Source organism: Electrona antarctica, assembly GCF_951216825.1.
Source record: "Electrona antarctica genome assembly, chromosome: 14".
Lineage (NCBI taxonomy): Eukaryota > Metazoa > Chordata > Actinopteri > Myctophiformes > Myctophidae > Electrona > Electrona antarctica.
The window spans coordinates 15898540-15915461 of record NC_136795.1 but is presented as its reverse complement, the minus strand read 5'-3'; the positions used below and the strand labels follow the sequence as shown (position 1 = coordinate 15915461).

Sequence of the window (16922 nt, the reverse complement as noted above, 5' to 3'; positions counted from 1 at the left end):
ATGGTTATCAAGCTCACACTAGTTAACTGAACTTTTCCACAACAAGTCATCTGTGGTTGCCATACTGACCACAGGGTCTTGACCACTCTGGTGTGGGGTTTAGGGTAAGAAGATGATTTAGTGTTAAGCTAAACATAGACATGGGGGTGGTGGGGGGGGGGGAGAAAAATGCTTCAGTAGAAACAGGTGGAAGGCCGAGATAACCACTTGTACAGTAGGCTTATCAGTGAACAGCAAGTACTGTATGTGGCATGATGTTTGTGCTTCACCTGGAAACAGCTGGAAAGCACTTTTCAAATCCAGAGAGTGAAGATGGGTGCGGAGTCTTTTCAAATTCTCCTGTCATGTATTGGAAAGGTGAAAAATGGGACTGTTCGTTAGGGTTAGGTTGGTCTTGTGAGGTCAACCAACTGCATAGAGTGACAAAGCAAGCATGGGATCTGAGGTTAGGGTTTGTGTGATTGTCTCCCCAGGCCCAGATGACAGTGAAGTGGCAATTTAAGGACCTTTAAGACATTTTGAATACTTAAAAAAATACAAAAAGCAGCATCCCCCCACTTCTCTCACATCTAAAATTATATATTTTTTTGCCAAAAATATGTTTTTTGAGTGGTGTAAACCACTCCTACAACTGGCTTTGTTAGTCTGTGCAGAAAAAATGAGCATGGTTGCTATGTTCACCCTGTTCACCCGGGTGTGATTTAATTACGTCAGACATGATTTCATTACGTCAGACAGGCTATATTACACCACTCAGTTCACACGGGAGTGATTTTTTACTTGTCATTTACTTTTATGGATATGATTAAGCATTGTAAAACCTGTTTCTATAGGCTATACACGTCTGCATGTTTTAATTTCCTTATTTTACTTTCTAAAACTAGCACTACAACACTGGATACACAGGGTGTCATCATATATACAGTTAAAGGAAGTAAAAAAAGGAAAACATGTACAGTAAGGGGGGGACTGACTTTTTACAGGGGCCAGTTTTGAATTGCAGCCGTCCGTAGGTGCTCTTTGAGAGCGGTTTTGAAGGAGTCTAGGGATTCACATTTCTTTATGGCTGTTGGTAGGGCCTTCCACAGTTTAGTGGCATAGGAGCGAAATTTATTTAATCCCTTGTTTGAGCCGAATCTGGGTTGCATGCGATTTTTTTTTTAAACTCCTTAACTACTTGTAGTGTATTAATTCAGATATAGCACAATGAGTTTGATTCTGATCGTGTGTGTGTGTGTGTGTGTGTGTGTGTGTGTGTGTGTGTGTGTGTGTGTGTGTGTGTGTGTGTGTGTGTGTGTGTGTGTGTGTGTGTGTGTGTGTGTGTGTGTGTGTGTGTGTGTGTGTGTGTGTGTGTGTGTGTGTGTGTGTGTGTGTGTATAGGGCTGAAGTGGGTAATGTGTGTTTTGTAATATAATAATCAAAATCTACAGTAAGTAACTAGTAACTAAAGTTTTCAAATAAATATAGTGGAGTAAAAATACAATCTTTGGATCTGAGATGTAGTGGAGATGGAGTAGAAGTAAAAGTATTGGAAATTGGAAACACTCAAGTAAAATACTTAAGTACAGTACTTGAGTACTGTACTTAACTGTACTACTTTACACCAACACTACTGTGGGAAACACCCAACAGTGCCTAGTCACCTGAGCAACACCCACAGAGAGGACCAATGTAATCCTAACATACCCCCTTCCAGTCCCAACCACATGTCAATCCAGAGTGTCATAGACAGAGACGCCCCTCTTCCCCAAGGTCAGCCAGTGCCCAGCGGGTCTGCTTATTCTTTCTATGTCCGCCTTCTATGCAAGTATGTGTGCTGCCGCTTGCATGTGAGAAATCACCTGCTCTATCTGGCCATTTCTCTCAGGCAGCTACGCACTCTTCCACAGTCGCTGACTGTACTTTTCCACTCTCACAGTTGATACTAGCAGGGACACTATGTGTGACACATAGTATACACCTTATACTGCTAGGTTATGCATACATGCATTCTGGCTCATGTTCAGCTATTCTGAATCTTGGATGTTCATGGGGACTTGAATGGGAGGGCTTTTCATCTTTCACTATTGGTTAATTTTCACTTGATAGCAATGCAAGGTTGCGATGTTTCTGAAAGGTGCCCTACTTATACTGTATATCTCTTGTATGTGTAAGGGCAAAGGCCCATACTTATATTTTATGTTAAGTTGTTACACAAAGTTAAGTTACACATAAAATGTCTCTGTTTTTTGTTATCCATTTCAATGACAATGGTCAGTAATAAAAGGCCTATGCTGAGTAAAGAGACCCTGAATTGTTCCCACATGGAACATATATCCCATATGTTTATTTATATTTAAAAAAAGGGTGTATACCATATGAATTACATGTCTTATGTGTGTTTCCACATGGGGTGGTGGTGGGTGGTGATACTAGAACAACAAAACGCAAGAGCTTCATTGGAGGGCATGGAATGTCCTGTAATGGCTTTTGGACACCTGCTGACGAGTGTATTAATTTATTTATTATTACATACTGGTCCCTTACAAATAATATTGAGATGTGAGAGACTAACGCATTGGGTGTCATAGGGAGCATAATGCAAGACAGACATGCTCCAAATTATATTCGCTATTTAGTATGTATACAAAACACCAAGTTTGAAGCTTCTGTAAGCTGATTGTCATATCAGCAGACTGATAAGAATGGAAACAAGACTTATGCCTTTGAAAATGATCGGCGATAGTACTAATGTCAAAATTGTGGGCTAAACATGCCTAGCCTGGCGCAGCCACACTTCACCCGCCCCTATTGCATATGCATATGCCCCGAGGCGGATAGCGCAGTGGTATATTAGTATCGCAACGCAAGGCTAAAACATGCCAGAACCAGACCACTGGTATGGTCCTTCCAAAGGGTTTTTCTACAACCGGTTTCTATAGGAAAAATCACACCTGTGTGAAGTGAGTGGTGCAACTCCGTGTGGGGGTCCCCGGAAGTTCCAGGCCCACAGGAACACACCCAGGGTGCCGGCCCGGTTCCGAAACGGTTGAGAAATTACCGTGTGGGGGTCCCCAGAACATCCAGACCTTAGGGCGTCTGTGGCTCAGGAGGTAGAGCAGGTCATCCAATGATCCCTGGGTCGGCGGTTCGAATCCCGGCTCCTCCTGTCCACATGTCAAAGTGTCCTTGGGAAAGACACTGAACCCTACATTGCCTCCAATGAGTTGGTCGGTGTGAGCTTGCCACCATTGGTGTGTGAATGTGGGAAGTGAGGACGCTGGCGTCGACTGTTCGCCGCTTCACCTCCCAATGTATGAATGCATGAACCATTGTAAAGCGCTTTGAGAACTTGGAAAAGCGCTATAAAAATGCAATTCAAAATAATTGGAAATGAGCACATTATTTGAAATGGATGCATCACTGAACTGATTATTCGATAACTAACCACAGCGAATCATGGTGTCACTCTTATGGGCTGAACATTTGGCAAAAAATAGATCTATAAGCTCACAGCATCGCAAGTTTGTAACGCAACACCTTATGACTCATGAGCTTATAGATCGGCTGATTTCAGAGATTTGAGATTTGGAGAAAAAGGAAGTCTAGTATAGATCCCTGGGGCACTCCGGTCAGTGAGTATAGGGTTTAACTTTAATTGGTTCATTTTCTGTCTATTGACTAATAAATTATACGATCAACTATTTCACCCTACTGTGAGCAGACGGAGAAGCCTCCACTGCCTGGCGATGAAGAGGGGAATCGGATGAGCGATTTCCAGTCTGAGGTTCAACTCCTAGCCTTGGAAATGGAAGACGGATCGAGCAGGGTCGAGGCGGACGATGCAGACGACGCGGAGCGGCCAGCATGGGACTCCAAGCTCCAGTATGTGTTGGCTCAGGTGGGCTTCAGTGTTGGACTGGGCAACGTGTGGAGGTTCCCATACCTCTGCCATCAGAATGGAGGTGGTGAGTACTTTACCACTGGTGTTGCGTTCACACGAGTCATATGCAATGATGCAAAGATCACGGCATATTTGTCGCTTTGTATATGTGTTGTCATCAAGCGTGCGTCCGTAGTGAAGTGTGTCGGAGGCGCGGCGGCCGGCGGGAGATTGAGAAAAAACATAATTGCAGCTACAGTTGTAGCTTTGTAGCTTTGCATCTGGAAGTTGAACCCAGCTCAGCTTCGCTTTGTAGCTTTGTGTCTTTTGCAGCAGCTACAAACGTCGGATTTGCTTCGTAGCTTCACGTCGCTGGCTTCCATTGACAATGAATGGTAGACTGTATCTTTGCATCTGCCCGTGCGAACGCACGGTGAGAGAGAACAAGTGACCACCTGAACAATTAGGTGGCCGCTGGCGCTTTATATAGAATGTTTAGAAACCTAACAACGATAAAGGTTGCATGTATGATGTGTTTGCAGTATGAGGAATGTATTTTCTTCTGATTTTATTTTATTTTATTACTTACACATTTATCGACATCACTGTAAATGTGTTAGCTAAACGACTAATTTCCAACTTTTGCCCCTGCATGGGCCAGATGTCAAAATGGCCATGACAGAAAACATAAAAGCATGCACACAATTGAAAGCCAATCAAAGCATAGTTAAAAGTTTACAAAATGAGAGTAAGCCAAGTGGTTGGCAAGACAAAGGAATGGTATAGTCCCGCAGCTGACAGGCTTCTTTTGTTTAAAGTGGGAATACTCAATACTGACAGCCGGTCAGCAAGTGGATTCATGGATGTATGTATATAGACAATATTTTAGGCCAATAAAAAAGACTATATACCAAATTTCCCACCCGTCCACCTCGGCTGCCGGACTAGTAGATTGTACTAAAGTTCTAGGGGTGCCCAAAAGGCAGATTGTGATCTACCCGTAGATCATAGATCATACTTGCGTGAGCCCATATACTAATGCATTTCGTAAACGTCCGGTTGTCCCTATTTGAAGCCTTCAAATAGGGACAAACCAATAGAAGTCTATGTAGTCATTGGACTGGCCCCATGAAGTGAACAGAGTTTGCGTGACTCTGTCTTACTCTATGGCTCTGGACTACATGACATGCCCCTCCTTTTCCCACCATCTCCTAGTTGAATTAAGGTGAATTAATTGATTTGCATGGGAAAATGACCTGTAAGGACCCTTTGCGGCTTCTGCTTTGAGTGTTGCGAGCAAACGTCAGTAGCATTGCATAATATAAAAATCACACCCGTGTGAACTGAGTGGTGCAAGATCTTATATAGCCTGATCAGCTGTGGTCACTGACGTAATGTCTCATTCCGGCCAATCACAATGCACCATGCTCATCTTTTGAGCACAGACAGACAGTCGTAGGAGTGGTTTACACCACTCAAAAATGTGCATGGCAAATAGTATAATACTATGTCCATCCATATTCCAGTGTCACTAATCTTAAGAAAGTACATTTGAATCTCGGGTACAAGTATTTTCAGTAAATGAGCTGGTCATGGTTAAAAGTAGCTCTGAGGTCCAAAAAGTGTGGGCACCCTTAAAGGAGAATTCCATACTAAAAGGCTTTCTTACCTTTCTTTGTAGTTGTTACGTCCCCACCAAAGAGGTCCAGGTGTTATTTTGTGCAAAAGCTCCTTATTGGCTATTTCCCCTACCATAAGCCCTAAATGAATTGCATTGAACTGAATGGGAATTGAATGGGGATATGGGGTGTTGTGCCAATTCGCTTATTTCCATCGCTAGAAAATATTTTATTTGTATATATCCTCTCTTCATAATGTAAATAATATCCCAAGCGGCACACTTTACCACTTATTTTGATGGAAATAAGCGAATTAGCATAACACCCCATAGCCCCATTAAATTCCCATTCAATGCAATTCATTGAGGGCTTATGGTAGGGGAAATAGCCAATAAGGAGTTTTTGCACAAAAAAACACCTGGACCTCTTTGGTGGGGACGTAACGACTACAAAGATAGGTAAGAAAGGTAAGAAAGCCTTCTAGCATGGAATTCTCCTTAAGTGTTGATTCAACCTTTTCTCTAACATGACTCAATCTCTTCTCCAGGGGCCTTCATGTTGCTGTACGTTGTTCTGTTTCTCTAACATGACTCAATCTCTTCTCCAGGGGCCTTCATGTTGCTGTATGTTGTTCTGTTTCTCTAACATGACTCAATCTCTTCTCCAGGGGCCTTCATGTTGCTGTACGTTGTTCTGTTGGTAGTCATTGGGGTTCCACTATTCTTCATGGAGCTGGCAGCGGGCCAGAGCATTCGACAGGGCAGCATCGGTGTGTGGAAGCACATCTCTCCAAAGCTGGCAGGCATCGGCTACTCCAGCTGCATGGTGAGGAGCTCTGGTATATCCTGAAGAAACGTTCCCTTTTGTAGGGTGGGATGTGCCAACCATGGTCAACCCTGACCGACGGAGGGCTACAGTATGACCGCATGCTTCATCAACCCATTAGCATACAGTAGGTAACACAATAGTCCAGGGGTGTCAAACTGGCAGCTCACAGACCCACAAAAGAGTCCAATCCAGTGTGCAAGATTATTAGTGGAAGAAGAAGAAATGTATTAATGATATATACGTATACACATTGGTCTTTAGTTACGGTTAGGTCATTGTAGACCTGTGAAGATCTCTACAATGGGTTCATCCTGCAACCTAAATAAAACTAGAAAAAGTTCCCCTCGGGGGGCACAGGTCTCCACCAGGGCAGGTCAGGTTGGGACCTCCTGGTGGCGCTATAATAAGCTCCTCGGGGCACAGGTCTCCACCAGGGCAGGTCAGGTTGGGGCCTCCTGGTGGCGCTATAATAAGCTCCTCGGGGCACAGGTCTCCACCAGGGCAGGTCAGGTTGGGGCCTCCTGGTGGCGCTATAATAAGCTCCTCGGGGCACAGGTCTCCACCAGGGCAGGTCAGGTTGGGGCCTCCTGGTGGCGCTATAATAAGCCAATGTGAAAGTTCCCCTCGGGGCACAGGTCTCCACCAGGGCAGGTCAGGTTGGGGCCTCCTGGTGGCGCTATAATAAGCCAATGTGAAAGTTCCCCTCGGGGGACAGGTCTCCACCAGGGCAGGTCAGGTTGGGGCCTCCTGGTGGCGCTATAATAGGCCAATGTGAAAGTTCCCCTCAGGGCACAGGTCTCCACCAGGGCAGGTCAGGTTGGGGCCTCCTGGTGGCGCTATAACCTCGGGGCACAGGTCTCCACCAGGGCAGGTCAGGTTGGGGCCTCCTGGTGGCGCTATAATAAGCCAATGTGAAAGTTCCCCTCGGGGCACAGGTCTCCACCAGGGCAGGTCAGGTTGGGGCCTCCTGGTGGCGCTATAATAGGCCAATGTGAAAGTTCCCCTCGGGGCACAGGTCTCCACCAGGGCAGGTCAGGTTGGGGCCTCCTGGTGGCGCTATAATAAGCCAATGTGAAAAGGGTGCCATTTCTTCTTATGCCTTGGATGGCAATTGGATGATTTGAGGCATTTTGTTGAGGCAAATGTGTTTTGCAAAAATCCACCTGTTGGTGGGGCTATAACAGGCCAATGTGAAAAGGGTGGGATATATTCCTCAGCCTAGTAGGAATGTCTGAAAGAGTTCACGTAAATTGCACGCTGCGTTCATGATTTGAGGCTTTTTGTTTAAAACGGGCCAATCCTGCAAAATTTGAAAGCCAATGTTAGCCAATCAGGATGGAATATGAAATATCGGACAGATCCGTCTTGAACACATGACTATAGAGCGTCGCAGTCCCGCCTCCTACCCTGGACCAGGAAATGAAACCCAATGCATTTTTCCCATAGACATTAATTAAAGTATTTATTTAAAGACGGTTACGCCGCGGAAAAAGCCAACTCGAGTCGTGACAACTCATGACAACACAAACAATATTTTGGACCAAACAAATAATTACAAAGAAGAAAAACAACAAAAAAAGTGTTGTAACCTGCCGTTTTTTTCTTCTTTGTAATTATTTGTTTGGTCCAAAATATTGTTTGTGTTGTCATGAGTTGTCACGACTCGAGTTGGCTTTGTCCGCGGCATAACCGTCTTTAAATAAATACTTTAAGAAATGTCTATGAGGAAAATGCATTGGGTTTCATTTCCTGGTCCAGGGTAGGAGGCGGGACTGCGACGCTCTATAGAGATACTGTGTAACGATTTCCGGAATGTTTGGACACAATATGGAGGAGTAATGTAAGAAAATGGGTTTTACAAAAGTCGGCCACCTGGTGGCGCTATAACATGCCGTTCTGGAAAATTTGGGACAGAGGTTCATTCGTTGGCATCTAGGGAGTGTGTGTGCAAATTTTGGCATTGACCGGATTAACGGTGCCGGAGATTAGCTGTTTGCACGGACGGACAGACACACGGACGTAGTGCAAAACTCTACTACTCTCTACTCTCTCCCCATGCCTCCGGCCTGGTGGAGACAATAATAAGGTCTGCAGACTGGAAATATGTTTACTGCCGATTCAACGGTTTGATCAAATGGATCTTCTTCGGGATCAGAAATGTAATGCAATCTGCTGTTGCCTGCAAAGTTAACATATTGGCCTGAGGGTGGTGCTAGAGGAAAGGTCACTCAAATGGGTATGCACTTACATGAATGCACTCAGTAGGTTTCATGGCAAACTGCCCATTTGGTTTTTAGATATTTTGTGTGTGCAAGTGGTAATTCTGGCCTTGTGGTGCCAGAGAAAATGCCATGGCACCACTAACAGTATCAATCCTATGGGGGACCATGATGGTGCACAATGAATTCCATGGCAGTCCGACTAACTTTGTGATCTTGTTTGAGACTAAATTGGTGGGTATAAAATCCTGTGAAATATATCTCTAGAGTCTAGATATCTAAATGATGACAGTCAAAGGCTCCTCAGACAGGATCCTCTTCAATGTAGAACCAGACACCTTTGGTCTTTATCCTAGACCTAGACACTAACCCTAGATCCTTAACCCTAACCCTAACTGACACTGTTGGATCTCAGTCTGTACCCTGACTCATGAATGGTGTGACATATAAGTTAAGACTCACTCTATATTATATGACATGCAACAGAGGGTAAAAAGGTCCTGGGTCGCAGCCAGGAGGTCCTCGAGTGAACCGTGACTTGAGTTTGCATTTTCTCCCCACGTTCATGTGGGATGGGTGCTCCGGTTCCCCTCCCACACACAAAGACATGCATGTCAAAGAAACGTTATGTTCATTTCAGAACAGAATTCAGAAAATGTGCATGAAATGTATAAAGGTACAGTATTGGCAGAAGAACCGTATTTACTGTATGTAGTCAAATTCAGTGTTCCTTAGTTTATTGGGCTTATTATCAAATGTATGAGGATGTAATACAATTAACATGGGCACACAGACAGGTCAATGTACCTAGAATAGATTACGGTCAAAAGTGCAGCAGGTACGTACGTATATACTGTACGCGTGTATGTAAGACTTGTGCCGCAAGGTGTTGTATATGTACTACAGTAGTAGAGGGAGGGAAGCTAACGTCTGACAATGTGCTAGGCGAGGCCATCAGTACAATTACAATTTACAATTTAGGCATTTAGCAGACTTTTAATCCAGAGCGATTTAAGTCAATTATTTAAGTTAATTCATAGTCCATTTTTCGGTGAATAGGTGACCACCTATTCACTGGTGGTTTAGTTTAAACAGAGAGATGTGTTGTGTGAGCGGTGACCACCGCGGCGTGACGTCATGTTGTATTTTTCGGTGATCACCGAAAACTGGACTATGAATAGGCCTTTACAGTAAGCAAGTACCACCCTCTGTAGCGGCTCTGCAGTAGAGGGCGGTGCAGTTCCCATACCAGTCGATATGCAGCTCCTCAGGATGAACTCAATGGTGCTGTTGCCTGCAGCCTGAGGCTGTACAGATGTTGAGTTCCTTTGAGATCATGTGTACGCTGCGGAACTTGAGTCACTGACCGACTCTTTCCACTATAACACTGCTAGGGAATTTCTATACTATACACCACAGTGATATGCAAGATTCATATACATTGTGTGTATGTATTTGAGTAAATACTCAGACATATGCGGCTTATTGATAGATGACAGATTAGTCAGTAGATTTCTTCATCACTGTCTAGCTTGAACTGCTATATTAAATACAACATGATGACACGTGATATCTGGAAGGGTCACACTGCCCAGTTACTGGACACTTGAGTATATTAAAGGTCATTAAAGGTCTCTGGGAAGGAGACGGGACATAATATTAGGATATCAACCTGAATGGAAGCGACCATGGAGGACGAGAGAGAGAGAGAGATGAATGCTGTTGAGGAATTTTCCATTTAACACATCTCTTATTTAGTTGCACATAATTTGTATTATCTATATTTCACTTTGTACCACTTACTAGCATAAAGAAGTCCTCAACGGGGTTATTTTGACCTATGGAGCGAGGAGATTCCAGGCTCTGCTTAGCTTCTTGCTCATTATTATTTTGCATCGAGATAAGGAGTTTCGGCCCCCTGTAATATACTTCACAGAAAGACAGTTCTTTGCTCATTTCTTTATTTCTCATATGTTAGTGTTCATAAAAAAGCCACATCAATGCTTGAATCACCTTGTGATTGGTAGGTAAGAATAGATGTAATTCTGTCTGCCCGGAAAAGGGAAGGAAAGAGGGTACCAAAGCCGCCGCCTGCTCTTGCACTTTCTTGATTAGACCAGGGGTTCTCAACGTTTTTGGCCGGGGACCCCCGGAAATGCTTTGGCAATGTCTCGGGACCCCCGCCCCGCCCCCTCCCAACCACCAATATAAATTGACTGCTACAATAACCTTAATAATAGACAATACACCATAAATAAATACTGAAACCAGATATAATCATTAGGGAAGGTGTATGCATGTACTATGTGTACATTCTTTTTTTTTTCTTTTTTTTATAATTTGGGGACCCCCCAAAATAATTTGGCGACCCCCCCCCCCCCCCCCCCGAGGGGGCGCGACCCACGGGTTGAGAACCCCTGGATTAGACCTACAGTAGGGGTGCGCCTGCTAGCCTAGCGGTCCAGGCACATACCATATATAGGCGCATGCCTGACAGCATGTTGCGGGTTTGAGTCCCGACGACCGCTGCTGCATGTCAGTCCCAGTCTCTCTCTCCCTGTTTTCTGTCTCTCGCCATTGATAAAGGCATCGATAAAGGCAACCTCCCCCCAAAAAACCCACAATAGGCTTGTTGGCTAAATGTAGGCTGTGTTGTACGCTTCATGCTGAATAAATAGTGAACATACAGACTGGTCTGTCATCTTTGCTCAGTGCCTTTCTCCCCAAAAGCCCCATCACGACACCATTGATTGGGCCGTGCTCTTCCTGAAGTCGATGATTGTGTCGGTGATCTTACCTCATCCCTGTATGTAGGCCATGTCGTCATCGTTGACACTCAGGCCCGTCACTCGACTCGTCAGCATACATGTACAACTTCCTGGTCTCAATTGCGTGCATTCCAATAATATAGTGTTTATATCGAGGTATTTCTTCGGCACTGCATACTGTGCATACTGTGCATAGCATTCACCTAGCTATCTGTCGGAACATATAGAATCTTGTTGAAGTGAGCTGTATAGCATTGTTAAGTCTTGGTCATGGCATTTCATGACGTAATTTTTGTTTCATAACATTGCTAGTTGATATGCTCAAGGTGAGAAAGGCTATAGGCTATAAATACCCAAAGACAACAGTATGTGTGTGTGTGTGTGTGTGTGTGTGTGTGTGTGTGTGTGTGTGTGTGTGTGTGTGTGTGTGTGTGTGTGTGTGTGTGTGTGTGTGTGTGTGTGTGTGTGTGTGTGTGTGTGTGTGTGTGTGTGTGTGTGTGTGTGTGTGTGTGTGTGTGTGTGTGTGCGTGCGTGCGTGCGTGCGTGCGTGCGTGCGTGTGCGCGCGCGCGCGCGCGCGCGCTTGCGTGCGCGCTTGCGTGGGTGGTTATAGCCAACTACAGATACAATGTGAGAGTAGCTACATGCCTCAGTGCTGGTGGGGTGATTTAAAACTTCACTCTGTAAGCACACTTTCACTCACTGCACACACACTACGCACTCTGAAGAAAGTTATCCAGATACGTGATGACATTTTAACAGTAACAATGACATTTTAACATTTTGTGTGTACCACATTTGTGAAGATTTGATTGGCCGGTTTTGTGTGTACCACATAGTGATGATTTGATTGGCTGAGCACGGAATGTGATGATGTATGATGACCTCACTTCACACAGGTGTGATGTTTCTTTTTTACTTTGTGGTCATGATGGTCATCTGACATAACCATTGGCTCGTAGTGTATCCAAATGCACCAAGATTCCATCCAGGTTTTAACACATTTTTCCTCCCACCAAATATGTTTGGTAACCTATTGAAATTGGCTTCGCAGCTTATCTACACCTTTACCCTGCAAAAAATATGAATATGTAAATTGGTAATTGGCAAGATATTTTTTTACCAGGAATTCCAAGTCAGCAGATTATTCTTTCAAGAGATGCCAGTACCTAGTCAGCTAAAGGTGCCAGGTTACTATCTATTGGACCATGATAGGTTTGACCTATTGGTGACATCACACACGTATCCTCTACTCCTGCAACATCACACATGCAACTCACATTTCAGGGACAGTACAGAGGAGCTCTCGATCACTCTGCAGGGGAAGAATGTGAAGAGAGGAAGATATGCACAAAATCAAATGCCACAAATGTAGTCTAATACTAGTTACATTTTTAAACATTAATTAAGGTTTTTGACTGGAGGACACAAGATCCATGAAATGGATCTTGTGTTTATTAATGTGTTTATTATTGTGTTTATTAATTTATTTTTACTGGAAGGTTTGTCTCATTGTACAGGAATCTGACTGTCAAAAATGTCTACAGTGTCTTTCCACAAAATACTACAGTAAGACAAAGTACAACAGTAGTAGTGCTGCAGCATCTCAATATAAAGCTAAATTTAATAAGTCGACACGTGGTTTGACAATCCTTGGTCAGATTTGACCTTGTCAAAATAGCCTTTCACACAATGCAAGAGTCAGCATACACACACACAGTAAAATCCTGAGTGGTGATTTAACTCTCTCTGAGGGTGTACCAATACAGTGACCAAATGTGAATCCAAAAGTTGATCACATCTGTTATGTTTAGATGGTACACTCATGCTTATTGTACCCTCCCAGAGTTAAATTAAAATGATTTGCAATGTGTTGTGAGCTTGTAGATCAACTATTTCATATTGGTATTTAATAGTAATGGTTACTTTATTTCTGATTTTCTTTTTCATGTGTTTTTTGTTTTTAATCTTTTTAAATAATAAAAAAAAAGATCTTGGAAATTCTATTAATTCGCGACCCATAATATAATAACATAATGTATCTGTCACCCCCAAATGGGTCCCGACCCAGTGTTTAGGAAACACTGCTCTCACAGGCTATGCAAATACTGGAAAATGTGGTGGAAAGTAAATACTAAATGTAACCCTTTCTTCTGCTCTAGGTGTGTTTCTATGTGGCCCTCTACTACAATGTTATCATTGCCTGGAGCTTATTCTACTTGGGCAACTCCTTCCAGTACCCACTGCCCTGGGAGCAGTGTCCAGTTGACCCTGGCACCAATGTCACAGGTGCAGTACTTATTTATTCAACTCCTTCCAGTACCCACTGCCCTGGGAGCAGTGTCCAGTTGACCCTGGCACCAATGTCACACGTGCACTACTTATTTATAGTGTGCATTTCATTGTGTCTGTCTGTGTTTCTTCCTGTGCATGCATATCATCGCTGTTGGGAAGAAACCTTGTATGTCTGTTGTCCAACAACATCGTTACTTTGCAGGAAATGTGGGGGGAAAAATGACCTGTGTTTCAATGCACCAATGTAGTAATTATTATTGGGCATGTTATTATAGGTTTAGTTGTCAAATGTAATGGACATTTGTAATTGCTCACTAATATAATCCAAAGTGACATGGGGCATGGAAATTCCTTGATTTGAAATTCTATGCTATTTTTTAAATGCTATTTTTGAAAAATCGTGAAAATATTTATTTCAGAAAACTGGAGGATTTAGAAGATTATTTTTAAATTTCGAGGTCAGGCCTAAATGGGTTAAAAGAGGCTGAATAATATATAGCTAATTTTCCTACTTATATTGATCCCAAATGACTTGCCATGGGGTCTATTTGGCAGAAATGCCTCTGTCGAGTGTCGTCCAGTTTCCCCAGCAGACCCCGGTAGCCCTCATAGCATAGAGCAGAATCCACAAGCATATCGCTTTTACGCTATTTGTTCTGGTCAAGTTATTATAAAAAAAATGTTTTCATGAATATGTTAACAACACTCTTTCCAACAGTAAAGGAATGTGCAGATAGCTCCCCGACAACATACTTCTGGTTCCGTAAAGCCCTGGACATCACTGACTCCATCGATGGGTCGGGAGAATTCAACCCCGTCATGACGGGCTGTCTATTGGCTGCTTGGGCCATCGTTGCCTTGGCCATGATCAAAGGCATCAAGTCCTCTGCAAAGGTAAACTGTCCCGTCACTGCTGTTCCATTATTACACCAGTGGTTCTCAAACCTTTTCTTGCCAAGGATCCTCAAATTTATATGTGGCCACGGACCCCCATCTGAAAATGATTTGTACCAGGGACCCCCAGAGGGCCCAGAAGAGAAGATTTGTGTTAAAAGAATATATCCAAATTATTGTCTCCACCAGGCCGAAGGCATGGGGAGAGAGTATGTTTTGCACTCCGTCCGTCCGTGTGTGTGTGTGTCCGTCCGTCCTTCCGTCTGTGAACAGCTAATCTCCGGCACCGTTAACCCGGTCGATGCCAAATTTTGCACACACACTCCCTGGATGCAGAACGGCCTGTTATAGCGCCACCAGGAGGCCGCTTTGTGCAAAACAAGTTTTTGGACAGTACACCTACAGATTTTGTCCAAACATCACGCAAATTGGTACACAGTCTCTCTAGAGCCATTCAAAAAAACAGGTCTTTCATATTTCTCAGACTCCATCCTGATTGGCTAAGATTGGCTTCCAAAGTTCGCAGGAGTGCTCAGTTTCAAACAAAATGCTGCAAATCATGAACACATCGTGTGATTTCCGTGAAATTGTGCACGCACATTCCCACTAGGCCGAGGAAGAAATGCCACATGAACATTTTCAACTCAGCCTCAAGTGTTTTTACCTCTAACTGCACGGATCTGTGGATAACTTTGTATGCCAACTCCCTAGAGGCCAAGGAAAAACCTTTGCCTGGAATTTTTCACATCTGCTCTTTATAGCGCCACCAGGAGGCCGACATATGTAAAGCACATTTTCTAATATTACTCCTTCAGATTTTATCCAAATTTCACGCAAATCGGTACACATGCTCTCCATAGTCATGTGATCAAGACGGGTTTGTTTGATTTCTCATAATCCACCCTCATTGGCTACAATTGGCTTCTAAACTTTTCAGGAGTAGCCCGCTTTGTACCCGTTTTGTACAAATCGCCACAACTGGCCAAGCCGCGTCACTCACACACACACACACACACACACACACACACACACACACACACACACACATTTATATTGCTCTTAAACATTTTGCCAAACATCACACACACACTCCTATCGTCCTGGTGGAGACCTGTGCCCAGAAGGGCACTTTTTCTAGTTCAAAATCTTTCAAACCTTTTCAAATATTTTCAAAAATAGCTCTGAGCTTGTAGATCTACTATTTTTGAATGGCCAATATAAATGGATAAAGTGGTTAAAATGAGTGTGACTTTAACAGTACATTTTAACAGTGGGCGACAGCCAGACGAATTTTCCGGAAGTGAAACTACTGGCGATGGAGGCGATAGCAGGCGAACAGGCGATGGTCGAAAAGTGGGCGGAGGAACGTCGGCTGAAAAGATAAAAATAATTCATCTTTTGGGCGACGTCGCCCGGCGATAGTGGGCGATTGGGCGATAGCCAATGAAATTGTGTGTGTATATTGTATAGTATAACATATTCCACATTATATCAAGTCTACTCTAACATTTTGTATCACCGGTAACAAGTAGTATAGTAAGTTGTGATGCAATAGGATTTGTTATTTTCTTTAACGCCTCCCTTTTTGTGTACATTATTAGGTGATGTACTTTTCCTCCGTCTTTCCCTATGTGGTCCTCTTCATTTTCCTCGTCAGAGGTCTGATGCTTGACGGTGCAATCGACGGAATAACCTACATGTTTTATCCCAAAGTAAGCAACATTATCATTATCGTCACATAGTATTTGATAGATGAAGTGTCACTGTGTGTACTAAGTAAAACGACATAATGCATTTAGTGTTTAACCTCATGAACCCTAAATCAAAAAACAACTTTCGTTGTACCAAAGTGCTGTACAGAACATTTCATCGGCACAACAAATACAAACAGTAATAAGAACAGTACACAGAGGCATATTAAAGTGATCATTAAGACAATGAGATAAGAGTAAAAACAAAAAAGCATATCAGGAGGATTCAAACGCTTGTGAGTAAAACAGAGTTTTGAGCCTGGAATTAAAAACTTCAATGGAGGGGGCAGTTCTAATGGAGAAGGGAATGGTGTCCCACAGCCTAGCACTAGCGGATATGCCACAGAGAAGTCACTGTCCCCTCTTAACCCTAGCATCCTCCATTCTGGGCATAACATAATTGGGGGCATGACAACATTCGGCATGAGTACTGTAGGTGAACAGCTGCACTCACCCACTTATGCGTGCACACACACACACACACACACACACACACACACACACACACACCCCACTCGAAGGCGAGGGTGACACAGGGTAACCCATATCTATTTCTATCTCAGACTAGGAGAACCACAGGCAATGGTAGTTAAAATTCAAACTAATTCATAGTTGGATTTCCTAAAAGATACAAGCATCAACCAAATAACTGCTTTACGCAATCTGTTTGGATCAACTGTGTGTGTGT

The 16922-nt window shown here is 43.5% G+C and overlaps 2 protein-coding genes across 2 annotated transcripts in view; one reads left to right on the top strand and one right to left on the bottom strand.

Moving 5' to 3' along the window:
- Positions 1–16922, bottom strand: part of kcnj12b (potassium inwardly rectifying channel subfamily J member 12b) — a 214749-nt gene that overhangs the window by 44185 nt on the left and 153642 nt on the right. The gene's annotated exons all lie outside the window — the stretch shown is intronic.
- The window catches only part of slc6a16a (solute carrier family 6 member 16a), a 37729-nt gene that overhangs the window by 12625 nt on the left and 8182 nt on the right, over positions 1–16922 (top strand). The window contains exons 2-6 of the mRNA XM_079520545.1: positions 3704–3947; positions 6149–6306; positions 13457–13583; positions 14308–14483; positions 16085–16195. Of these exons, the coding sequence (XP_079376671.1) occupies positions 3704–3947; positions 6149–6306; positions 13457–13583; positions 14308–14483; positions 16085–16195 (816 nt within the window). The remainder of the gene's footprint in view (positions 1–3703; positions 3948–6148; positions 6307–13456; positions 13584–14307; positions 14484–16084; positions 16196–16922) is intronic.